Source organism: Peromyscus leucopus, chromosome 12 (genome assembly GCF_004664715.2).
Source record: "Peromyscus leucopus breed LL Stock chromosome 12, UCI_PerLeu_2.1, whole genome shotgun sequence".
Taxonomy (NCBI): Eukaryota; Metazoa; Chordata; class Mammalia; order Rodentia; family Cricetidae; genus Peromyscus; species Peromyscus leucopus.
Window position 1 is genome coordinate 2,273,873 of NC_051073.1, and position 27,567 is coordinate 2,301,439.

General features: G+C 46.9%; 1 protein-coding gene across 1 annotated transcript; it reads right to left on the reverse strand.

Moving 5' to 3' along the window:
• On the reverse strand, positions 1 to 25,490 carry LOC114700356 (SH3 domain-binding glutamic acid-rich protein-like). Its single transcript, XM_028879932.1, is given in 9 exon segments — positions 1 to 376; positions 4,056 to 4,171; positions 4,895 to 4,930; positions 5,357 to 5,401; positions 8,974 to 9,069; positions 9,721 to 9,792; positions 14,866 to 14,946; positions 20,312 to 20,497; positions 25,346 to 25,490. Coding segments are annotated over 8 exon segments (645 nt in total). The 5' UTR covers positions 25,391 to 25,490; the 3' UTR covers positions 1 to 376; positions 4,056 to 4,087.
• Positions 25,491 to 27,567: the final 2,077 nt, after the last annotated feature.

Here is a 27,567-nt window from a genome sequence, read left to right on the forward strand (position 1 = left end):
GATTCTTGCTATCAATCTTTATTTATGACTGCTCTCTGGGGAGTATTTTGTTTTGAAAGCCAAGCCTAAAACAAGCAGTACACAGAGAAATACTCCTGTTGCGTCACAGTAAGATCCCGCTCGCACAGTATTAATGGAAGGTCTACTTGTGTGTAGCAAAAGAAACAAAATTAAAGCAAAGACCAAGAATTGTAGGCACAGTATGTGCACTCTTCACATTCAGCTTCACGTCGACACAGTGAAGTGGTACCCAAATACACCTAACTGCATCGGAGGGCACAAGTCCTCGGTGAACCCAGGTGTGCTGAGGCTTCGAGCCAAAGATTTCGTCAAGTTAGTGGAGAGAGTTGAAATGTGGCCTTGTGGCTCGGCTGTTCTAAAAGAAAGGAAATATCGGAGAAGGCTGTTAAAGACAGGAGTTTACTGCAGCCTTTGATATTCAACGCACAATCCGGGAAGGCATGACCACAGTTTACCATTTCTGGTCCCAGAGCAGAGAAGAGAAAATAAGTTTCTTTTATGAAAACCAAGTCAGAGCTGACGTATCGCAAACACCGGAAGCGAGGCAGGCCCTCTGATTAGCTTCCCCGCTATTTGTTCATGGAAAGCCGAGAGGTTACATCTACAACCGAGTCCCTAAGAGGGAATTTCAACAGTGCAAGGTTACATTAGGAGGCAGTGTTAAGTGGCAAGCACTGGGAAGTAGCATGTGTTTATTTATTCATTTATTTAATTTTTATGTGTGTGTGAGTGTGTGCGTGTTTGTGGTATACATATGAGGGTGCCCATGGATTCCAGAAGAGGGCATCAGATCCCTTGGAGCTGCAGTTGCAGGCAGTGTGGGTGCTGGGAACCAAACTCGGACCTCTGCAAGAGCAGCAAACGCTCTACCACACTGAGCCATCTCTCCAGCCTCAGGAGGTAGAATTCAGAATCTGAACACTATGCTGGGCATCGTGGCACATGCCTTTAATCACGGCCTTTAGGAGGCAGAAGCAGAAGGATCTCTGTGAGTTCATGAGTTCTAGGCCAGCCTGGTATAAATAGGGAGGCTCGAGCCAGCAAGTGTGACAGAGAGAGACCAAAAACAAACATCAAGAAAACAGAATGCGAACAGTGCACACTATCCTCAGCCCCAAGCACCAGTTTGGATTCCGACTCTAAACTGGACAGGAGACTGTCTTCACAGTTCTGCTCACTGCCATGTTCACCAGCAGATCATGTTTTCAAACTGAGTGAGGATGAACTCCCTAGGCACTGAGACAGGTTTGCCTCTGGAAGCTGAGTGGTTCCCAGAGACTGATGCTGCCGCAAACTGGGGCACACCTGAAGTCACTGTATCAGAGAGAGCCAAGGGTGCAGCAGCAGATGCTGCCTGGTTCACACCTTGACACACCTGAAGTCACTGGATCAGAGGGAGCCAAGGGTGCAGCAGCAGATGCTGCCTGGTTCACACCTTGACACACCTGGAGTCACTGGATCAGTGAGAGCCAAGGGTGCAGCAGCAGATGCTGCCTGGTTCACACCCTCACTCCAGGTACTTAACAGACGAGGATGGGCTGAGTTTCAAGCTAGCACCCCCGAGGAACAGACAAAAAGCTCCGCCACAGCCCCACGCTGTTCTTTCATTTTAATTTTAACTTTGGAGTTTGACCTGGACACCATCCAGACACTAAGGCTTCTCTCTCCACTGTGCCGTTTCACATTCAGTATTTTCGTGATCATCGTATTAAAACTGCATAGTTTTTAAGGAACTCTGCAAGTAGAGTATCAGTGGATTTGCACGGTACCCGGGAGGCTGTGGCTCTGTAACATTTGCTTTGCTGCTGGTTCGATGATAAATACCATCACTTTTGTATTTTTTCCCCAGTTCTTCAGATGAAATTTCATAAAACTGCCCATTTTCTCTTTCTTAAATTCCTTAGCAGTGGAATCATTACCAAAGAACAGACAGCTGACCTTAAAGAAGAGGTCTGTGTGTTAACATAAGAGAAAGTGGTGTGGAAACATCAAGGTGTGGCCCACATCCACTTTGTAATAAAAACAGAACATCATACTTTTATCATCTAATAACAAACCATGACAAACATTCCTACCAGCTCCAAGAAAACATATTAACCATCTTTCTTTCTTTTTTTTCTCTGTGTAGCTCTGGCTGTCCTGGAACTGGATCTGTAGACCAGGCCGGCCTCAAACTCACAGAGATCCACCTGTCTCTGCCTCCCAAGTGCTGGGATCTTTAATCCCAGTGGGCCACCACCACCTGGCCATATTAACTGTCTTGATATCAGCTTCTTGTCCATGAAAATGTTGAAGAAGAATGTCTACACTGTACACACACACACACACACACACACACACACACACACACAGAGGGGGGATGTAGCAAAAGCTGCACTGTTCTCACCAACAAGTGTTTTCACTGAGCTCATTAGACCAGTGGTTGAAGATGGCAGACCCTAGCTCTCTGCTCTCTCCCCCTCTTCTGTACATAGCATCCCTTGGGGCTCTGAGGAATTCTTTTTCCATCTCTACATGAAACCTCCGTGCACCTTCTCTAGTTGGGCACCAAGTCTTATCACAGACCTTCGCTGATGGCCTACTGTGTGACCAAGTACGTATCCCTCATTACATCCTTGTCAGCGGCTCTCACAGCTATATCCCAGAGTCTGACTCGTGTTTTGTTTTGTTTTGTTTTGTTTTTTAGTACAGGTATGATATAGACAGGAAGGTGTGGTGATATTTTGTTGTACTCTAATAAAATTTGCCTGAAGATCAGAGGACAGAGGCAGCCACTAGATTAAACATAGAGGCCAGACAGTGGTGGCACACGCCTTATCTGTCTGGATCTCTCTGAGTTCAAGGCCACACTGGGCTACATGAGATTGATCCAGTCTAGGAGAGAAAGAGAGCCAGGCAGTGGTGGCACACACCTTTAACCCCAGTATTTGGGAAGCACACACCTTTATTCCCAGCACTAGGAAGGTTGAGTTAGGAAGTGAAATGGCTGGGCAGGGAAAGACATGAGGAGACGGGAACTAGAGACCTTTCGGCTGAGGACTCAGAGGCATTCACTCAGTCAGAGGATTCCGTGGAGTAGACAGGTGAGAAGTGGCTGTGACTTGTTTGTCTCTCTGATCTTTCAGCATTCTCCCGATATCTGGCTCTGGGTTTTTATTATAAGACCATAGGATTCATGTAACAGGAAGGAGACTAGAACACTTTTTAGGTTTTTTTGTTTGGTTGGTTTTTTTGTTTTTGTTTTTGTTTTTGTTTTAAAGTTGTGACAGAAAAACTGTGTGGAAGTTCCCAAAGATCCACTGCCGGAGATGCCATCTCCAGGACAACAGGAGTAGCAGCCTGGCTTTTGCAAATGCGCTGTCCTTGTGTCTTGTGAAACCAGTTGCTTTCACAGCACAAAGTGATCTGTAGGGTTTCCACTTAGCCTATGATATCTAAGGATCCCACCATGTCTTTAATATCCCTATTACTGTATACCGTGATTATCCTATTACAACCACATGGTACCTACCCACCTGTAGAGAATTACATAGTTACTGTCTTATCACTAACAGACATTTAAAACCACAAGGAAGCAAAACCTTCCCAAATGTTTCATTGTCCGCAGTACGTCCACACGAGTGTTCGGTTCATATCGATAAGCGAGAACAGACTATCCAGCACTTAAGATGACATGTAGCACAGCAGTAACTGTCTTTCAGGAAACGATAGCTAGCTCCAGGACTTCCAGACTAGGTTTGCTGCCAGCATCAGTGATGAAGAGCATTCACGCCATGGACAGGCCAAAGCTGCCTCTGTGCCAGCTCTTAAATAAAGGCCATGTAGAGGAGGAAATGTATGCACGATAACCCTCCTCGCTCAGAATGCTCCTTTTCCCATCATGCCCCAGTGCCAAGTCATGGCTGTGGTAGTCTGAAGCCCTGCAGTGCAGAGAGCTGCCGGGAGAGATGTGTGTTCATGCTTCTCACACCTCGTGAGAGATCGCACAGGCCCGCACGGGGACCAGACGCTCAGCCCCAGAACTCAGCACCTACCTGGGAAAAGTGGAAGAACTGGCCTGGACCGCCTACGAGTCTTCTCCTTCTGCTTCTTCCTCAGCTTCCTCTTCCTCGGCCTCTCCCTCTGCTCCTTCCTCTGTTACCCCTTCTGTCTAGTTTTTACAAAATCACATCGTTACCGAGAAGCATAAGAGCCACAGACACAATGGGAGTGAGATGCTGAGGGCTCACAAAGACGCCCGCCACACGAGAGTGGCTGGAGAAGACGTGACAGTGACCTCCAGCTGCCACACGCACATGCGCTCACACTCACACACACACACTCACACACACACACACATATTCACAACAACACACAACAACACACAAACAACACACACTCACACACACACAACACACACACTCACACACACACACATATTCACACACACACATACTCACACACACACACACACACACACACTCACACACACACTCACACACACACACACTACTCACACACACATACTCACACACACACACTCACACACACACACTCACACACACACACACACACACACACACACACACTCACACACACACACACACACACACACACTCTCACACACACACACACACACACACATCTCTACTCACACACACACTCTCACACACACATACACACACACTCACACACACACACACTCACACACACACACACACACTCACACACACCACACACACACACACACATACTCACACACACACACACACACACACACACACACGCTCACACACACACAAATGAGAGGTGTATAACAAAAACAACACTGGTGTCACCGACAAACGTCTTCGCTAAGTTGATCAAACCGACAGTTAAAGATGGCAGACCCTACCTCTTCTGTTCTCTCTCCCTCTTCTCCCTCTTCTTCCTTGGGTCCATAAAGAAAAAAAATGGAGTAAGATTTAGGTTGACTTTCTAAGGCAAACAAACGATAATAAAGCAGAAGCTCACTGAATGAGCAGGACATTACTTATCCAGAAGGTGTGCAGACAGCAAAGCTGTGAGGATCTAACAACATTCGGATCAGAGACGCAAGCAATTGAGTTTTTCAACCAAAATAAAAATGTCTTTTCTGCCTTTGTAAGTATGCCTCTACTGAGGCTACAAAACAGTTCATAAAAGTCAGAGGCCAGCGAGATGGCTCAGTGACTAAGGGCTTGCTGTGCAAGCCTCATGTCCTGAGTTCAAGCCCCATATCGCACATAAAGGTGGAGAACTAATTCCACAGGGTAGTCCTCGAACCCTCGTCTACGCACCAAGGCACAACGATAATAACTTCTGAGATTATAATTACATCATTCCCCTTCTCTCCAGCTCCTCCTGGGTCCTCCTCCATTTGCTCTCATTCGTATTCATGGCCTTGAAATGGCTGTTAAGCTACAGACCTTAGAAGACACTGCCACTTTAGAGACCCAGATGCGGCCACCTTGAACATATCAAGCCATCACCCTACAGCCTGTCTCCCTTCACTTGGAGCTACAAGCAACACTAGCCATGGACTTGCAGTCTCTCCCTCTTGCAGCTGAGGCAAGTCCATCTCCCTGATGCCCAGACCCCAGGATGACTATATTCTCTTGTTTAACCCCTCTTGCCTATGGCTCCCCGCCCATAGGCTGGACCGAGTGCTATGGAATCTTCTACCCCTCCAACCCACCCCAGAAACCTGTAAGAACCAGAAATTCCCTGTGTTCCCTACATCAAAGATTCTCCTCTCTCCTGAAGGGTAATTCTTCTCATCTCCTTTCTACTTAACCTGGAACATCTCCTTTATCATTTAAAACAGTGGCTGAAAGCCATCTGGCCCCTGCCTAACCCTCTGGCTTCCTTCTGCCTCACTCCTTACTTCAGCGAAACTGAATCCCATGAAATTCTCTCACATCAGCAGCCACTCAAAATCAGGTTTACAGAGAAGACATTTCCTAACACAGAAGGCTGAGTCACAGGCCCTCAGATCGGCTCCCACAGCCATCACTGTCCATCTCTCTGACTGTTCTGCATGCTCCCTGTGGGTGTTATCTGTCCATTGTTTGTTTTCAGGATCTCTAGGATCCTGCCGCTGGTGTAACCAAGCTGTAAATTCAACAAACACAAGTAAATGGCTGGAAGCAGGGACACATGAAACCCGCTGCCTACTCTGCCTCTGGAAGAACTTTCACTTCCTTCTTATCTCCATGTCATCAGATTAAACATCATCATAAATAGCACAGAGCTATCAATTCTCTAGAGTTTTACATTTTCTTACATCCAAGTACTTTTAGTATCCAAGTGAAACAAGGAATCATTAAAAACGGGGCAACCATAGAGCAGCTTGGCGGACAGTAGGAGAGGTTTCACCCCAGGAACTGCTGGTCTCAACCTTAGGTAACCGTCAGTAACAGAAGAGGGACCTAGCACTCCTTATCAACACTCAAAATGACCTTAATTTCTTGCAATATATACTCAACAGAGAAAGTCATCTGCTAAAAGCTCTTATAGAAATAGTCTCTAAAGGTTGGGGATTTAGCTCAGTGGCAGAGCACTTGCCTAGCAAGCGCAAGGCCCTGGGTTCGATCCTCAGCTCCAAAAAAAAAAAAGAAAAGAAATAGTCTCTAAAGCCATGCAGTGGTGGCCCATGCTTTTAATCCCAGCACTCAGAAGGCAGAGGTAGGTGGATCTGTGAATTTGAGGCCAGCCTGGGCTACAGAGTGAGATCCAGGACAGCAAGGGCTACACAAAGAAATCCTATCTTGAAAAAACAAATAATAAATAATAATAATAATTATAAATTGTAATACAAATTTCTAAATGGTCTTTTAATAAAATGTTTGATATTGGGGTAAATGCTGAAAGATCAGAGACAAAGGAACAAGCCACCTCTTACTTCTAGGACTCTCAGCCTGAAAAGCCTTCCTCAGCAGAAAGACTTTAGTTCCTGTCTCCTCATGCCTTATATACCTTTCTCTACCCACCCATATCATTCCCTGCCTCAACTTTCCTAGTGCTGGGATTAAAGGTGTGTGCCGCCACTGCCTGGCTCTCTTTCTCTCCTAGACTGAGTCAATCTCATATGGTCCATGGTGTCTTTGAACTCCAGATGGATCCCTGCCTCCTGAGTGCTAGGATTAAAGGTGTGTGCCACCACTGCCTGGCTTCTATGTTTAACTTAGTGGCTTGTTCTGTTCTCTGATTTTCAGGAAAATGTATTAGGGTACACAATATATCACCACAATAAATAGCCTCTAAAGTAACTTCAAAGGGCCCTGGATATTGTCATCCCTAGCACTCACAACACAGGCTCCCCATCAGGGTAATACCTTCCCATTACTCCCTCCTAGTCACTGAGGTCTGCCTGACAGGGGGCAGTGGCTCCATCAACGGATGAAGTATGAATTTAATATATTTATCAAATGCCACTCCTGCTTCCAATCCTTCTTAAGCTGAGGTACAATATATTAATTTCAAAAGTTTTCCAACCTAAGCTCACAGAACTAGACAATATCTGAAGTAGGCAGCTGTTAAAAAGCCAACTACACGCAATGCTTGAACTCATTTTTATGGTTAGAAAATAATTACATAGACAAAGTCTTCATGAAGAAGGCTGCCGTCGCTGGGTCAGTGAAGTCGGGTGCTCGCAGGACTGCAGACAGGGTGTGAACCAGCAGCGGGAGCGTCACACAACCCGGATGATGTTACAGTACAGTCAGTCCTCCCCAGGAGCCACCAGGAGCAAACACGGGAAATGAGATATCTTAGACCTTCCACAGCAGCTATTTTTTGTTGGGAACTTAGCCAAGACTTGGGCCACTGGCATGGCACTGGGACAGAACCACGGGCAGGTGTCAGTGGTGACGAGTGTCAGGCATGGATGGTGATGGGGATGCTGAGGCCTGCCAAGTGACCCGAAAGGGCAGCTAGCCCTAGAACTGGCTGGAGGGAGCACTGCTGGTGTCCCCTGGTCTGTGGCCCTAGGTCAGCCTTAAGCCTGCAAGCTTTTTGGAGCTGCATCCACCTGGCCTTTACAAAGTCACTTTTGGGGAAGAACCATGGTGGTGAGACTTCAACCACATGTCACCAACCCCGGGGCTTCGAGATTTTCAGATGAAGAGCGGCAGCTGGTAACAACACAACTCAAAACCATTGGCCCTTTCCGTAAGATAACTTTACCTTGATAAAAGGCAAGACAAACATGAGCCAGTTGCGATGTTTCCACCATCTTATGATGTTCTCATAATGTTCCCACTGACACTCGCCCATGGGGAGGCTCAGCCAAGGCTTGTAGCCCATCCCAACCCACAAGGCTCCTGGGCAGCCAATGCCACCCCAAGGCCTTGTCAGCCACCTTCCCGCAATTCCTTAAGTAGTCCCCACACCCATTGCTCTTGGTGCTGATAGAATCCCCACATCTTGCTGTCCCTGAAGGGCAAACCTCTTTAGGAGCAGGTCCCATGCACACCTCAGACTCGCTGGGACCTGTCTGTCTCCTGAACTCAGTGAGTTCCCTTCCCAGTGCTGGACTTGGGTCCTCAAGGTCCCACTCTCGCTTCGCTAACACTGGAACGCCCTGGCTCTTTTCCGCAGGAGGTTCACGGGCAGCTGCTCATAGGAGTCAGTCATCACTCAAGTCAAGGAGTAAGTGCCCGTGTCCGAGCAAGACCGTGAATGTGACTTATACCCGGTTAGTGATGGATTGCTGAAGCCTGCTCGGTTTCCCACCAAGCCTGGTGCAGGGTCCTCCTTCTGGCCCTCTCAGAACCTGATCCACAGCAGTTAAAACGGGGATGAACACAGCTGGTTCCTCACAGCTGTGCTCTCCACGTCCACTTTCTTTCTCACAGCTGTGAAGGCAGCGCAATCCCTGGGACCTCCCAAGATTTCAGTAACGGACAAGGGCACCAGAACTGCTGTGAACAGAGCTGTGAACAGAGCAAGCACTCACATTCTTCTCTGGGATTCAGGAAGGTCGCCAGTGTCTTCCTTGTCCTCTTTGTGTGCCTCGCTGTCTCCACTTTCCTCGGCCTTCTCTGTGCCCTGTTTAGAAAAGAAACTCAAAGTATCACTGACCTTCAGTAAGCTCCCGAGGAAAAAGCAAGCCACACCAGCTGTGGCTTTCCCATTTCAGTCATGGCATGTAAGGAAAGCTAGAAGAGACCTCTACACAAGGTCATCTAGATGCTGATGCAAGCTCCCCTAACCCCAAACTTCTAATAGACTACCTGCAGCCATAGATACAGAGGTACATTGATTGGTGATAGATAGATAGATAGATAGATAGATAGATAGATAGATAGATAGATAGATAGAGTACATACATACATACATACATATACATGCTGCAGCCATAAACTACTGAGGATGTTGAATCACCCATTTAAGGCTGGTGAATGTGACAGATGCATAGATGGATGGTTATAAATGAATAAGGTAGACAGATATAAACAGGTAAACTGGATGATAGATAGATAGATAGATAGATAGATAGATAGATAGATGATTGATAGATAGATAGATAGATAGATAGATAGATAGATAGATAGATAGATAGATAGATATAAGTGATTGATAGATGATAGATGAATAGATGATAGATACACACACAGAGAGATACACAGGTAGACAAGAAAACAAAGAAATGTTAGACCCATGCAGCCCCCAGAGGACACTGGCAGCACCAGCCCTTACCTCTGCAGCGCCCTCTGCCTCTCCTGCTACGTCTCCATTGGGAAGGGAAGACGCTTCCTCAGACTTTGTTACCTATAACATATAGTTGAAAACACTTGAAAATTCGCTTCAGGACAATGACTCACATTTCAGTGTCTTAACTAACTGGATTATTCTTATCTTTGGCCTTCACTTTGTTCACAGCCACAGTGGGGCCCACACAGGGACAAAGTCGCTGCCACCCACACAGCAGTAACAAGAACACAAAAGCTGTGGCTGGGGAGCTGGCTCAGTGGTTATGAACACTGGCTGCTCCTGCAGAGCACCTGGGTTCAGTTTCCAGCACACTCATGGCAGCCCATAGCCATCCATAACTCCAATTCCAGGGACCCAATGGCCTCTTCTGAACTCTGCAGCCACCAGGTGTGGACTTTAAATACCAACATATAGGCAGGCAAAATACCCATACACTTAAAATAAAATTAAAATAATTGTAAGAGCATAAAAGCAGAAAGCATCTTAACACAAGCTTAGGGCAGAGCCACCCAGCACCCCCACATGACGGTCTTAACTTAGGACATGGTCCCCAGCTTTCTAAAACATCAGGTTATCTTCATGGCAAACACTCTTCAAACACACCCTCTGTAAGGTGGTATTCTAATTGTACTGAAATGTGATTTTGATTGTATGTTAATAAATAAAATTGCCCAGGGGTCAGAGCTATTAGAGCCATAGCAAGAGTGTGGCAGTGGTGGCCGCAATCCAGCACTTGTAATCAGAGCATAGATCTCTGTGTGTTCAAGGGATACAGCCAGCATTGGAGACATACACCTTTAAGACCTGGGGGCTGTACATACAGATAGTGATGAGGCAGTCACGTGTTTGGGTTTACAACCAATGAGAAGGCAGAACAGAAAGACTATATAAAGACAAACAGACAGGAAATAGGTCTCTTTCGGAGAGGTAGGACCACCGCAGGAGGAAGGGTAAGGTTTTAGCTCTGAGCTCTGACCTCTCAGCTTTCTCTTTTACATTGGTTCTATGTTTCTTATTTAATAGGATGGTTGGTTACATCTACACTCTGTGGTCACTCTCATATGATGATCAATCTTTAATATTTGCTATATAGCTAACTCCACTCTGATACATGCTAGCTACTGGAAGAATTTGTTATGTTCCTATTTTTATGGGCAGGTGTTTGGTCTCCTTCCTCAGACCAACCCTTTTTATGTCCATCTTTTCTGGGACTTTTCCTAGCGTCTGGCTTTCCTGCACTCCTGAGAAGAGGCTGTGTAGAGAAAGCATGTGCAGCATCTCCAGCCGGAAGCCCCTCTGCAGTCTCCACCAGTATCAACGCCCTTCCCAGGTCCTTCGCCCATCCTAGAACTCCTGCTACACACAGCAGATCTCTCATGTCTGAGCCTGGCCTCCGCACATTCCTTTGTCTTTTATTTCTTGTTAATATGCTTCTCTCTGGCAAGAGCTACAATGGGATGCTCAGTGGGGTCCATTGTCTTTCTTGCTCAACTAGTTTCAAACGAGAAAATTCTAGAACAATTCTATAAGCTCAGAGTCCTTTCTTTTTTTTTTTTTTTTTTTTTTTTTAGATTTATTTATTTATTATGTATACAGCATGTATAACTGCACACCAGAAGAGGGCACCAGATCTCATTACAGATGGTTGTGAGCCACCATGTGGTTGTTGGGAATTGAACTCAGGACCTCTGGAAGAAAAGTCAGTGCTCTTAACTTCTGAGCCATCTCTCCAACTCCTAAGAATTTTTTTTTTTTTTTTTTTTTTTTTTTTTTTTTTTTTGGTTTTTCGAGACAGGGTTTCTCTGTGTAGCTTTGCGCCTTTCCTGGAACTCACTTGGTAGCCCAGGCTGGCCTCGAACTCACAGAGATCCGCCTGGCTCTGCCTCCCGAGTGCTGGGATTAAAGGCGTGCACCACCACCGCCCGGCCTCAGAGTCCTTTCTTCAATAGTCCTCTATCCGTGTTTCTCTACGTCTTCTGATCCTCCCTCTCATATGCCTTTCACTCAAAAGCACTTGAACTTGGTAGTGTGGTCAGTCCCTTAGATGACTGGCACTTATTTAAATATTTTTGACATTTGTTACATGTGGATCACTATCACAGAAATGATGTCAAAACTTGTCATCATAAGTTTCTTTGGGCTGTAAATCACATTATGTCAGCACTGGAGCCACTTCAAGTAGAGAATCAAAAGTTTAAAGTCAACCTAATTAATGTACACTGTTGTTTGGGGGGGTTGCTCTTTTTTGGGGGCTCTCCACCCAGCTCCCAAATAAATCACACACAGACCTATTTTTAATTATGAATGCTGAGCCTTAGCTTGGCTTAATTTCTAGCTAGCTTTCCTTAACTTTAAATTATCCCACCTACCTTTAGCCTCTGGGCTTTTCCTGTTCTCTTACTTCTGTAAATCTTTTTGTTTTTGTTGTTGTTGTTGTTGTTGTTTTTTCAAGACAGGGTTTCTCTGTGCAGTTTTAGTGCCTGTCCTGGATCTCGCTCTGTAGACCAGGCTGGCCTCGAACTCACAGAGATCCGCCTGGCTCTGCTCCGAGTGCTGGGATTAAAGATGTGCTCTACCACCGCCTAGCTGCTTCAGCAAATCTCACTCTTACTCCGTGGCTGGCTGGTTGTGTAGCTGGGTGGCTGGCTCTGGTGTCTCCTCCTTCTCTGGCTGCTAGCTCTCAGGTCTCTCCTCCAGTTTTCTCCTTCTATATATTCTCTCTGCCTGCCAGCCACACCTATCCTTTCTCCTGCCTTGCTATTTGGCCAGTTCTTTATTAGACCAACAGGTATTTTAGACAGGCACAGTAACACAGCTTCACAGAGTTCAACAAATGCAACATAAACAAAAATAACACACCTTAAAATATTCTACTACACCACATAGTGGGAACTTGTTTCAAAACAAATCCTTGAAATGTCAATTGTGTCTTATTCATTAAACAGATGTGTCCTAAAAGAAAATCCATGACAGGAGGTCTCGAGGTTGATGTGCCTGTCTGGATGATTAGGATGTCATGAGGTGACCTCCTGAGCACTGTTCCCACTGGGAGGCACCAATACTGATGTGGCACAACCACACTCCAGGGATTTTCTACAATGTGGTGCTGTAACACTGTAACGATTTTTATCTCTGCTAATTAGGGAAGAACGCCAACTGCATATATAATTGGATACTGTCCATTGGTACTTGCCAAAATAAAACATATAAGACTCTTACGGGTGAAGTGAAGAGATGGCTCAGCAGTTAGGAGCCCTCGCTGCTCTTGCAGAGGATGCCGTTCAATTTCCAGCACCCACACGGTGGCTCACAACCATCTGCGTCTCATGTCCCCAGGACTAGTGCAAGAGCAAACAGTGTTGCTAACCACTGAACCATCTCTCCAGGCCCAAGCAAATTAACTTTTAAAAATAAGTGAATTACACGGTGTGCACTTGTGTCGGTAGAGTGTGGCATACAAGAACTTGGTCACAGCAAGGAATTCAGTGGTCAGTGTAGAGAGTGAAGCAGATGTCCACATTAGACTACAAAGTCATGTCTGAGCTCCGTCATCACATGCATTGGTTATACACAATCAAAGAGGAGTCAACACTAAGGAGAAGCGCTAATGGAATCTATACTGTGCTTGATTCTAGATCTCACTTTCTTTCCCCTTCTCATCAGAACAAAAAGCAAATTCATGTTAAGTAGAAATTACTAAACTGAGAGCAGATATCATTTACAAAGTTAACTTTCAGGAGCCAGATGAGAAGTCATTTGTGACAACACAGGAGCTAGAGGAGAAGTCATTCATGATGACACAGGAGCTAGAGGAGTCATTCATGACAACACAGGAGCTAGAGGAGGAGTCATTCATGACAACACAGGAGCTAGAGGAGTCATTCATGATGACACAGGAGCTAGAGGAAGAGTCATTCATGACAACACAGGACCTAGAGGAGAAGTCATTCATGACAACACAGGAGCTAGAGGAAGAGTCATTCATGATGACACAGGAGCTAGAGGAGAAGTCATTCATGACAACACAGAGCTAGAGGAGAAGTCATTCATGATGACACAGGAGCTAGAGGAGGAGTCATTCATGACAACACAGGAGCTAGAGGAGTCATTCATGACAACACAGGCCCTACAGGAGAAGTCATTCATGATGACACAGGAGCCAGAGGAGGAGTCATTCATGATGACACAGGAGCTAGAGGAGGAGTCATTCATGACAACACAGGAGCTAGAGGAGGAGTCATTCATGACAACACAGGAGCTAGAGGAGGAGTCATTCATGATGACACAGGAGCTAGAGGAGGAGTCATTCATGATGACACAGGAGCTAGAGGAGGAGTCATTCATGATGACACAGGAGCTAGAGGAGTCATTCATGACAACACGGGAGCTAGAGGAGGAGTCATTCATGATGACACAGGAGCTAGAGGAGTCATTCATGACAATATAACTTCACAGTCAAACAAGTAGCTCCCTACATTTATATACCTCACGAATGGACTTGCATAACACAATAATACTACACCTTCTTCCCCTTTTTCTATTCTTTTTTTCAATGCTTGAAACTGAACCCAAGGCCTCCTAATAGGCAATCACACTGAGCTGCAGCCGCAGATTCACCCCAGCCTTCATGTTTGTTTGTTTGTTTGTGGTTTTTTGTTTTGTTTTGTTTTGTTGTTATTGTTTCAAGACAGGATTTCTCTGTGTAATAGCCCTTGCTATCCTGGAACTCTCTCTGTAGACCAAGCTGGCCTTGAACTCAAAGATCTGCCTGCCTGTGCTTCCTAAGTGCCTTCACGTTTCTTAAATATTATAAAATTTACAAGAACAAGATGAAAGCATAACTGAAAATTTGCCTGGTAAAAACCTTTGTATTATCTCTCCGCATACAATTCCTCAATGAAGAATATATTAAAATTGTGTCAGTACTGAAGCAACATACACACAAACATTAAAATGGTATAGAGATAAGCAGAGCCCCATAGAAGGACAACATGTAAATTCATGAAGCATTCTGTAAATTTAAGAAAGAAAATCATGTTGACTTAGAGCATCACTGATAAGCACTAGTATCTGCCAGTTTCTATCTTCTTTAATTATAGTCTGCCCTGCACACAGGGCATTCCAGCTTACCTTTGACCCTGGAGGGGGAGCCAAACCAAGGAATGAATAGATAATATTTTCTTCTTTTGCAGAGAAGAAAGAGTCAAAATCCTTGAAGCAAAGAAAAAGAATATTTAAAACCATTATACACTTGGGAGCTGGCATATGTACTGAGCCCAGTCCCTTTATCTATCAGTCATCAAGCACAAACATCCTCTCAGCCTGCTTTATCAACTGATAACTAAGTCACAAAGCTATTTTTAAAAAGTCATTAATTTAGCTGGGCGGTGGTGGCGCACGCCTTTAATCCCAGCACTTGGGAGGCAGAGGCAGGTGGATCTTTGTGAGTTCGAGGCCAGCCTGGGCTACCAAGTGAGTTCCAGGAGAGGCGCAAAGCTACACAGAGAAACCCTGTCTCGAGAAAAAAAAAAAAAAGTCATTAATTTTACATTTGTTTTCATGCATTGTCATTGTACCTACATAGAACAAGAACACACACACACACACACACACACACACACACACACAGGAAACAGAGGAAGGACTGGGGGGTGGCCCAGGGGGGAATGTGATTAGGGACAGGTGCACCGTGCCTGTAAGGACAAGATGTAGAGAAGCCTTTTCCCTACCCACTGGTTTTGCATTCTTTCCTTTCCCACTTCCTTGAATACCAGGGACATTCACATCTATATTAATAAAGATGCTAATGTCTTCTTTGGTTGTGCCCAAGCCTAGGCTGCCTTGATCCTCAGGCAGTCGCCACAGCCAGATTCAACTTGTCATTGGCAGACATGTCTACTGCTTCTAACAGGAATTCTCTCTTGGGCGGGTAACCTGGTCTGGACTGTGCCTGGCTTTCCATCTGCTGTTGCCTTTCTTGTCTGCTATGGCTCTCAGGACATCGTCATCTGCTCTGCACAGCAGATGCTCAGGACTCCCAGACACCTGGAGCTCTCAGCTCCTGGTGCAGAGACATCCACTGCTGCACCTGCCCCCAGGCCTGCTGCTGAGAGGCCACATGAACAGTGAGGACACCTGAATGACGGCTAGTTTTGTAATCTGCATTCTAATCACGGGGAAGGATACGAATACGGCATCTTAGTTAGGGTTTCTATTGCTGTGATGAAACGCCCTGACCAAAAGCTACTTGGAGAGGAAAGGGTTTATTTCAGTTTACACTTTCAGTCCATTAGAGGAAAGTCAGGTCAGGAACTCAGACATGGCAGAAGCCTGAAGGCCGGAGTTAACACCATGGAGGGGTGCTACTTACTGGCTCTTTCTCCATGGCTTGCTCAGCCTGCTTTCCTACAGTACCCAGGATCACCTACCTGCCTAGGCACCACCCACAGTGAGCTGGGTCCACTCACAACAGTCATCAACCAAGAAAATGTATCACAGGTTTGCCCGTGGGCCCGTCTGATGGGGCATTTTCTTAACTGAGGTTCTCTCTTCCCAAATGACTCTAGCCTGTGTCAAGTTGACATAAAATTAGCCAGCACAGGCAGACTCTTTAGTTTATGACATTTTGTTTTTATTTCATGAGTGCTTTGCCTGTATGTATGTCTGTACACTGTGTACATACCTGGTACCTGCAGGGGCCAAAAGAAGATATCAGATCCCCTGGCACTGGGGTTACAGCTGGTTGTAGCTACCAAGTGGGTTCTGGGAACTGAACCCAGGTGCTTTGCAAGAACAGCAAGTGCTTTGACGGCTGAGCCATCTCTTCAGCCACCCTAATGTCTTTAAGGGCTTCACAAGGCTGTGTTGATAAATGGTTTCTTAAAATAGAACAATAGAAAAGGCTATAGTGAAACTGGTGTCACTCTCTGGCCCTGGCCCTTGCCCCATTTAGAGACAAGTACACATAGAACATTCCAAACAAAAAGTTATCAACACTGGTCGCCTCCACGCAGGACCACCTGCTTTATGTTTGAGGCCAGAACAAAGTAGATCCACCAGGCCCTTGGTTTAGACATGGCTAAAAACTAACACACAGCAGCAGAGAGTTAGACCAAGTACAGAGCCTTTCTCAGCAAAGGCCCTGTGACCTCCCAGGTAGGGGTGTGGAGGCGCACGCCTTTAATCCTAGGACTCAGGAGGCAGAGACAGGCAGGTCTCTGTGAGTTTGAGGCCAGCCTGGTCTACAAAGCAAGTTCTAGGACAGCCAAAAAAGAAAAAAACAGAACAAACAAAAACAAAAACAAATACTGTGGGCAGGAATTGGGATGAAAGAGATTTACACTGAAGACTCTTTGAAACCATTTAATCTTTTGGTGTGTGCAAGTATGAATTTTTCTAATTTTTCTAATATTGAAAGGAACTGGTGTGCTGGAGAGACGGCTCAGCTGTCGAGAGTGTTTGCTGCTCTCGCAGATGACTTGAATTCAGTCCCCAGCGTCCACATCCGGTGGAGCACAACCACCTGCAATTCCAGCTCCAAGGGATCTAATGCTCTCTTCTGGCCTCTGTAGATACTTCATACACATATAGGTACACACACACACACACACACACACACACACACACACAACAACACACACGCAAGCACACACAGATAAATTTCAAAAATAAAACTAAATATATTTATTTTATTTTATAAAGAACCTTTTATGGAAAAAATAAAAACAAAATTCCTTGCCACCCTAGCTCCCTCCTGCATTGGCCTTCTTGTCTAGTAAGACACATAGGAGAGGTGGGAGTAGGGTGGAGAATGGATTCTCTTTTCTTTTATTATTTTGATTACACTTATTTGCTGTGGGAGGTGAGCATGCCACAGTTCATGTATGGAAGTCAACAGACAACTTCTGGGAGTCCTCTTCCACCATGTGGGATCCAGAGAGAGTACTCAGATCATCAGGCTTGGTAGTGGGTGCCTTTACCCACTGAGCCACCTCACTGGATGGAAGACTTTCTTCACAGGGGAAATCCTTCCTACATTCTGTGAAGCCCCCAAGTAAAATTCAAGGGGACTTGAAATAGACCACACGCCCCCCACAGCATGTGCTGACCACATCAAGACTGAACACACTCTCACCCACGGAACTTTTAGTAAGCCTCTCAAGAAGCTAATCTGGCTGTGCAAATCCATGCAGTCCCATGCTAGGTTCAAGTGCCTCCCACATAAGCACTTGTCCACCTAGAGCCCCAGAAAGTGACCTGATTTGGAAGTAAGGTATTTGCAGCTGTAGCTGCTGTGATAAGACCGTACTAAGTTAGAGCGAGTCTTTTAAAATGGCTGTTATTCTTACAGGAAGGCCCTGTAGAGACGCTGGTATACACAGGGTGAAGCCCAGAGGCCACATCTGGAATACTTCTACAAGCCAAGCACCGCTGGCAAACCTGAGCAACTGGGAGAGAGGAATGAAACAGGTTCTCCTTAAGAATTTCCAAAAAGTCCCAACGTGCACCAGCATCATTATGGCCTCTGGAACTGTGAAAGAATAAATATTTTAAGCCTCAAAGTTTGTGGCCGTTTGTTAGAGCAGCTGTAGGCAAGCAACCCAAGTCCCTAACAAGCAACAATTCATACTTCGGATCAGAGGCTCAAAAGCTTTTGCATAAAGGAGCAGACAGTGAGTCTGAAGATGTTGGTCAGCCAATGACGTGCTTGCCTTGCAAGCCTGAGGACCTGAGTTCCTTCCCGAGCCCATGTGAAAGAAATCTAGGAATGGCAGTGCACATCTATGACCTCAGCACCAAGGAAGCCAAGACAGGTGCATCCTGGCACCTGCTGCCCAGCCTGCTTAGCCCGGGCAAGGACCATGCCTTGACCCCATCTCAAGAAAGCAGGATGGAAGGTGCTTGAGAACCAAAACCCAAGGTTGTTCTCTGAAATTCAGCCACACACACACAAGAACACACACACACACACACACACACACACACACAAGACAATGTAGTAAGTATGTTGGGCTGTGTGCCTTGTACGGTCTTGGTTCCAAGCGTTCAGCTGAGCCACAGTATGACCTCAGCTGCAGGTGACTGGTGAATGAACTCTTGTGGATGCGGTCCAGAGAAACTTTGCCACCGAAAGTGGCAACAGCAGGAGTCAGCCCAGGTGTTCGTGAAGTAGGGTGGTTCAGATGAAAGGCACAGACAGCAAAGTCATGACTGCATGTCCTGCCCCTGGGCCCGGACCTCAGATGCAGCAGCCACCAGACACCCCTGCTTGACAGCACCCTCTCCCCCATAGGAAGAATGCCCCACTTCTCATGGCAAGAGCCCACCGATCTTTTTAATGTTTCCTTTCAGCAATTTGCTTTCTTTAGCAGAACCTGTAAACTCTGAGGGAGGTGGCTTTTTGCTGAAATAAACTATGGAGTCCTTCACATAAAGTTGCTAGGCCAGCACACTGGCTCAGTTAAGTCTGCCACGTACAACATGAGCTCAATACCCAGAACCTATGGGGGAAAAAGAGAACTGACTCCCAAAAATTTCCTCTGACCTCCACACCCATATGCCATGGTTTGCACACGCCCATGCACATGCACACGGGCACACAAGTAATTTAAAGGTGATTTTAAAATTTTTAAATATAAATAAAATTGACACTATCATCAAATGCTTGGAACACATTTAAACTAACTGGGTGAGTCTGAACAAATTCATCTTGTATCTCATGTAAGACCACACGTCTGCTGGTCAATTTTTAAGAATGTGTCACGTACCGGGCGGTGGTGGCGCACGCCTTTAATCCCAGCACTTGGGAGGCAGAGCCAGGCGGATCTCTGTGAGTTAGAGGCCAGCCTGGGCTACCAAGTGAGTTCCAGGAAAGGCACAAAGCTACACAGAGAAACCCTGTCTCAAAAAAAAAAAAAAAAAAAAAGAATGTGTCACGTATCCACTGAGTATGCACTTCACAAGGCTAAGTAGAATCAATCCCTTCTACCTAAAGTGCAGATTTTGCTTAAGCAAGTGACTTCTTCAAAACACAGAATTTAAAACAACCCCCAAGTCTTCTAAGTTGATGTGCGACTGAGTCCACCATCCTCTCACTCTTAAATGCTGGTTGGCTAGAACAAAGAGATCATGACCTGACAAACAGTGTCTCAAAACTACTCTGCTTGAAACAGTTTCTGGCAAACTCGGGCTGACGAGATGGGTCAGTGGATAAAGTGCCTGCCACGCAAGCATGAGGCTGGAGGTCAGGTCCCCAGCGCCCAGGGCAGAGCACAGCAGCGTGTCTGTCAACCTAGTGCTGGGAAGGGGACAGAGACGGGCCAACTCCTACAACCCTGCCAGCCTAGCCCAATCGGTGAGCTCCACATCCGGTGAGAGACCCTGCTCAAAAAAGAAAAAAACCCAAAGCAGAAAGTGATCGGAGAAGACACCCAGTGTCAACCTCTGGCCTGCACAGACACACACACACACACACACACAGATGCATGGGTACACGCACATGAAAACCACACATGTTCATTAATAAGTTAGTTCTGATAAATGTACAGAAGAACTTGCCACAACACCGAATACTCACCCCACAGTAGTGCTCTTCGTTGAAGATCTGAGGAGGCAGAGGGATCCCATTCTGGGGCTTCCTCTCCCCAGGAACGTTCTCCCTCATCCACTTCCTGTTGTCTTCATTGCCAGCTATGTCCAGTTCCTGAAAGTCTATTTTATTGGCTTCCAAAAAGCCCACCACTTCCTGCTGTTTTTTCCTAATCTGATGAAGAGCAGGAAAAAAAAAATCATTACTATAATATAATATTACGTCGTAGCTGTTTCTGAGGCATGCTTTGCTGACGTTTATACAGCATCCGTCATTTTCTTTAGCTGCACCATACAGCGCAGACAACTGTGTGCAGCATTAAAACAAAGAAAGCAATACATTCGCACCTCTCCGTTAGAAAGGACGGACAGAGGGGCAATGGAGCCATCGGTCCCGGCACAAGCGGGTGGCGTGACACCATGCTAAGTGCTGTTCTCAGCACCTGCCCCCCCTAAAAAAAAGGAAACAGAAGACATCTGTTTGCCCTTGGACTCACCAAGGACCACTTAAAACGGGCTCCTCAGACTGACTGGGACAAGTGAGGGAGGCCTGGCCTGGGAGCTTGAGAGAAGGAAAGGCACGAAAGTCAAGCCCAGAGGAGGAAGGAGGAGACAGCTGCCCTTCCTCCCTGGTGGGCACCTTCACCCACCTCGTCCTCCCCCGGTGGGACCTTGCTCAAGAACTCTCATTAGACCTTCCTCCCAAAGGGCTGCTCTGCTCCAGGCAGCCTCCTGAGCTGGTCTCCACACACACAGCATCAGCCTTCAGAGGACCCCTCCCCTGTACGGCAGGGAGAGCGAGGCACATGGCACCCAGCAGATCTCCTCCAGACTCGCCCCACGTCTCCCCCAGGTCCTCTCTCTATCCTCAGGATGCCAAAGGCCCTCTGCTTCACAGGCCGCACTGGCTGGCTGTCCTAAGGGACAAGTCTGCAGGACCTGGAGATCCCTGAGGGCCGGATCACTGTTTGAAGCCCTGGGGGCCTCAGTGGAGGCCAAGAGAGCTCTTTCCCTATCCTGTGTCGTTTGCCCACAACAAGCTTTGTCTCTGTCCTGAAGTCGCCCAGTCACTGCTGGCCACTCCAGCATGTCTGAGAATCCACAGCCACGCCTCTCAGAGCCCTTCACTTGACACCTCTTGTCTAATGACTGGTACAGTGAGGAGACCTTCCAGCTGAGGTCACCATACTGTAGTGGGAAGCCTGCCAGATGGGAGTCACAGGTGACCTTGGTTTATGCCCTAGCTCTAAGGGTGCTCTCGAGCAAGGGCTGAGGGCTTTGATTGCCTCTTCTGCAAAGTAGAGACAAAGATGCCTTCCTCTGGGGTGCGGGTGAGAACTAAGATGGCGTGTGGCAATACACTCTGTGGTAGCCTGATAACCTGCACCGCTGGGCACCCAGCACACACCGTTCTTTCCCAGTGAGGCTGGACATGCCAACAGGTGGGGTTTTCGCTGTTGAGGTGTGGCTTGGGACAGGATCTCACTACACAGTCCAGGCTGTCCTAGAGCTAGCTACATAGCCCAGACTGGCTGCAAATGCATGCTCTTCCTGCTTTGGCCTCCTAAGTGCAGGGATTACAGGTGTGTGCCCTTGTGTGTGGTTTGCCAGGTTCGTGTTCTCTATTTTAAAGTAACAACAATGCGTTTCCAATGAATTGGTGGGTTTTCCAAGACTGACACCCAAACCGAAATAATTCACCTTTTTTCTTTCTTGGGAAGGGGGGGATGGGGGGAGGCAGGCTGGAGAGAGCACTCAGTGGATGAGACATGAGTTTATAGCTAAGAACCTGCCTGGTGTGGCCACATCATACACAGAACCACAGTCTGTGGGGTGGTTTCTGCAGCTTGCAGGCTGCTAGCCTAGTTCCAGGCTCCATGAGAGATCCTGTCTCAAGTGAATAAGGCAGGTAATGATTGAGCAGCACACTGGACATCCTCCTCTGGCCTCTGCCTGTGTGTGCAGATACATAAATACATTCACACACATGCTCAAACACCATACACACACACACACACACACACACACACACACACACACACACGCAGAGTCCCATTTTTCCTATCACATTTACACCATCAATCTAGTGGGAGAAGGGACTGAGAAACCTAGGAGTCCCCATCCCCTGTCTTAAAGGTTGCCACTGCAGGGCATGAACACCTTGAAAACAGTAAAGATTGCCCTCTCTCTCCTCTTTGTCCCCATGCGCCACCACAGTGACACTTCCTTCTAGAAAGGAAGAGGGCCACATGATAAAACACCTACCCTTTCCTGCTTCCCACATCCCCTTAGGCCAAAGTCCTCTCAAGCACGGCACTGTGTGGTCCAGATCTTTAAATGTAATGGTGGAAATGGGACCGATGCATAGCGTGTATCCAGTTCCTGTCAATGAGATTGTTGGCTATTTTCTAAACCAGGGATCTTTGCAGACCGCCCCACACACATGCCACAGGAACATAGTGGCCGCTGCACAGTTTCCTGTCAAGAAGCTGTTGGTGAAATTCCCCATTCCTGAACACCCGGCAGTACAGATGCGGGGTGTTGAGTTCTCTCTATAAAACAGGAGCACTTCCTTTTCCTTGGTTCTAGACAGTTCTAATATGTAATGATCATAGCCGTAGATCTACTAAAAAAAAAAGTTGCTAATAATCACAGTAACTGATAATAATGACAACTATAATGCTCATCAATATCAATTAATGGTGGCTAATAAAAACAAGTTAGTTTGCTAACTAACATTACCAAACAGCTGTCAGTGACTATAATTAATAATCACAAAACTTTCCAGAGCCTAGTCAGGCCCTGGCACAGTGCTGGGCACCCGAGTGTGGCACCTCAGGAGTCCTCATGACCCAGCTATGAGGTGAATACTATTCTTATCCTCATTTTACAGACAAAGAAATTGAGGCTTAGCAAGGAGAAATACCTCCTCCAAGGTCACACCGTGACAGATGGCACTGAGACATTTGCCTGGGGAGTCACAACCAACTCAGCTATTCCAGGTGAAGGAAGATCCTCCACGTTCTCGAAGGCCCAAACAGACCCCCAAGCTTCAAGAATGCAGGACAGCAATCAAACCAGAGAAGTCTGTGGCTGTATTCCTGTTGTCCAAAAAATATAAACAGCCACGCAGTCAGAAGAGGTAAGAGGTGGGGCAGGAGCAACAGCTCGGGGGTTGAAAACACTGGCTGCTCTCCCAGAGGACCTGGGTTCAATTTCCAGCACCCACATGGCAGTTCACAATCATCTGTAATCCAGTCCTGGGGATCTGAAGCCTCTTATGGCCTCTGCGGGCACCAAGCATACATGTAGTGTACAGGCATAGATGTAGGCAAAACACCTATGCACATAAATTTTTAAATAAACAAATGAGCGCTAACATTAAAACCCACTCCAGGGGCTGGGGAGGTGGCTCGGTGGTTAGGAGAATTGGCTGCTCTTCCAGAGGACCGAAGTTCAATTCCTAGCACCCACGTGGCAGCTCACAACCGTCTGTAACTTAAGTTCCAGTAGGTCTAATTCCCTCACACAGACATACATCCAGGCCAAATACCATGCACATAAAATAAAAAAATAAATTATTTTTTAAATCTTTAAAAAAAAAAAAAACCCACTCCAAAAAAGGCCCACCAAAGCCATTATTCTTGAAAAATATTTTCAATCTAAAAACCCAAACATGCCCTCTCAGGATGTAGCATAACGGTCGGTAGGTTAGCATGCTTACATAGCATGTGTGAGGCCCCAGATTCAAACCCAGCACGGCAGAAACAAAGATGGCCTCGTTGTTTAGATCTATCAAGCCAAGTTCACAGTCATCAACAGCCATGAAAGATTTACATCTGCAGTCTATGTGTTTGGAATTCTCCATTCGAGATGTGGGCTCCTCTTTTTCTCCTGTTCCGGGTCTGAGGTCATTAGCACGGTATGTCGTCTATCTCGCAAGCCTGCGTCCTACAGAATGAGTAGAACCACAGAAACCATCATGGATGGGCAGGTGAGACTGCCAAACTCTTTCCTTCTCTGCTCACACCCTCTCTAGAAACCCTCCTGAGTGTTCAGGGCTGGGAGTGGAGCCCTTCAGCAAGCTGTGGTTGGGGCTGGTACCCAGCCAGGACCTGGAAACATCTCTGCTGAGTGACCGTCAGAATTCCAGCTGCAACCTGAGACCCTCTAGGAAGTAGCTATAAAAGGAAACAGCCCCCTCTCTGGTCTCTGACTCTCATGATTAACAAACTTTTCTTCTGCTAAAACACTAGCCAAAACCTCAGCCGAGACAGAAACTAAATTCCAGCCTGGAGCCAGCCCCTGCTTCATTCCTAGGAGAACTGAGTCCCTGGGGTGCCCTTATTTCTCTGGCAAGTGGGTCTACCAACGCCAGAATCAGGAGGTGGGTGGTCTCGAGAAATCCAGGCAAAGCCATGGTACGCAATTGGGCTTTCACCTCACACTCTGGGCGCCCTCGATTCCGAGAGCATTTAAAACTGTGGCCGCAGACGGGCTGGCCATTGTCGTTGTGACATCACTTTCCACAAATACTAACATCACACCCACTAACTTTATGCTTCCAGCTATTTCGAATATAGGAGGAATTATGCCCTGAGGTCGTTTTGGCGATCCAATTCATCTCTCCCTACCTGTCGTCTTTTTTCAAGTTTTAGTTTACACCTTCAGAATGAATGGTAAAGCGCTCAAAAGCCAAAGGCTGGTGAATAATGCCACACCGCACTTCGAACAGGACACAAAGCACAGGTTAAACACAGACATGGAACGCTCCTCCCTCCAGCCACCTTTCACGCCCACCTGCCAGATTACACGCCTCGCACACTTTTTCCAATACGGTGAAGACAAATTGCAAAAGGCGAAGGGCGCTCAGGCTCACTGCGGTGCGCAGTTGACTCACGCAAAAACAAAACCAGAACTCAAGACCGAAGTTCTGGACGTACCCACTACTCCTTCTGCCTCCGACAAAGAGTTATCCGGAAAATCACATTGGAAGAAAGCCCACAGAGCCCCAGACACCTACCGCTATGGACCCAGAAGATGTGGCAACAAACACTTTGATGACCATTTCGACAGTCGGAAAGAGGACTCCCCCTAACACACCCCTGCGAGGGAAGTCGCTAGACAAATCCCGCAGTGACGCCGAAGGAGCAGGTGCCAGCTCGGTGCTGGCGGCTGTTCCAAGGCTCTGCTCCCGGCCCTCCCCTCCAACCAAGAGGCTGAAGAGTAACGGAGAGGCATCCTGGGTTTCCCCCTCCGTTAGGGATGTCAGCGAAATGATTGGCTGATAAAAGCAGCTCCTGGACCCTTTCCCTTATCACTTTAAAGGCCTGACAACAGTCCGTAAAAGGCCAGACTGGAGCTCGAGAGCGCACCAATCACAGACCTATGGAGAGATGCCTAGGGCAGAGGAGGCGGGGCCTGGGGAAACGGGGGAGGGGGGGACTGTGGAAAAGAAGCAAGAGTCAGGAGCCGAGGGGAAAGCCCAGAAAATGCCACCTTATCCAGGGGGGCTTTGGACAAACAAGAGTTGCGAAGACTGAAAGAGCCGCAATGGCCATTTAAAGGAAGAGCGCCTCCCTGTTTAAAGTCTTCTAGAGGGTTGTTTTTAAACAATCCAGTGCACTGTCACACAACAGATCCCTTTATGAGTGGCCAATCTTGCTTTCTCTACCAGCTGTTGGTTGCTGTGAAACTTCACTAACACCTCAGAAGCAGGGAAATAGCCGGTGGCTGCCGGATGAGTAGACTAGTAAATTATCTTCCCTATTTTAAAGGCTTTGGGGGGACAGGGATGTTTATAGCAAACTCGGATGCATCTTATTTTCATAGGTAATTTGAATCACATTTAAAAATTCAAATACAGCCGGGCGGTGGTGGTGCACGCCTTTAATCCCAGCACTTGGGAGGCAGAGGCAGGTGGATCTTTGTGAGTTCGAGGCCAGCCTGGTCTACAGAGCGAGATCCAGGAAAGGTGCAAAGCTATACAGAGAAACCCTGTCTCGAAAAAAAAAAAAAAAAAAAAAAAAAAAAATTCAAATACAAAACCAGTAAAGAAGTCCAAGTTCTACCAGCCCAGACTGTGGATGGGTTTCAGAATCAGGGTCAAGGCCCCTGTGCCGGCTCGCTGGCTAAAGTCACCGGCCCCCATGCCTGATGACCTCCCTGAGCTCCATCCCTGGAACCTCATAGTGGAGGGGGGGAAAAACAAACAAATACACACAAACATACACATTCATACACACATATACACGCTCATACACAGACACACGTGCGCACATATAGATACACTTACACACACACACATACACACACACACATACACACACACACTAATGGAAAAATCGTGTTCAAGGACATTAGTGGCAAAGACCTACCACTTAGGAAACACTGTAAGCATTTACCTCCCCCTGGTTCCAGACCTTCTCCTTCCCCTGCTGCTCATCACAGAGGAGGGGACGCTGGTATTCTGGAGCAGGGTAGGACCTTTTTGGCTTCTGAACCTGCTCCTTTCACCAGTGTCTAAGAGATCCTGAGATCTGTCCCTGTCCCTCAGGTGGGTGTCTATGATGAGAAAGGACACTCTGGTTCCTAGAATACAGCTCAAAGTCAGGTAACTCACAAGTCAAAAATTTAACTTTGGAGCAGCATGAATTTATGGATATGAATACAAATAATTTAGAAGGCAGAGTGACAACATGACCATTTAGGGAAACAACATCTAGAATTTCTCTGCTGGGACCCAGGACTTCCCGAGGCACAGGACTGAACTCCTTCCTGTAAGGCAAGCCTCAGATCCAATCAGGAGGACAGGGTCTGCTGCTCCTGCACCAATGAACACATCTTGCCTGGCATGTCTGTATGGCAGCACACAGGGCCCAGCACTGGACAGACCACGGATGTGCCCTGCATGGCACCTCACAGTACTAGGAAAGCTAGCCAGAAGCAGAATGTAGAGTTTCATGGTCAGTTCAAGATTGATTTCTCTGTCACCAAAGTGTGTGGTGTCTTCAGCAACAGGGTCTCACCGGCTATTTCTAGTGGGTGGGAAGAGCAACAGAATAGCCTGTGTTGTTTGGGAGACTCTGGGGTCTCTCTGACCAGCAGCTCACCGGGAGGTGGCCCGTGCCTGATACTGGGGTCTCCATTTAATGCCCCAGGTCTTCAAGGAGCAGCACTGGTCACTAATGTTCAAACTCATTTAAAGATTGTATTTTTAATCAGCTTACAAACAAATGGGGTTTC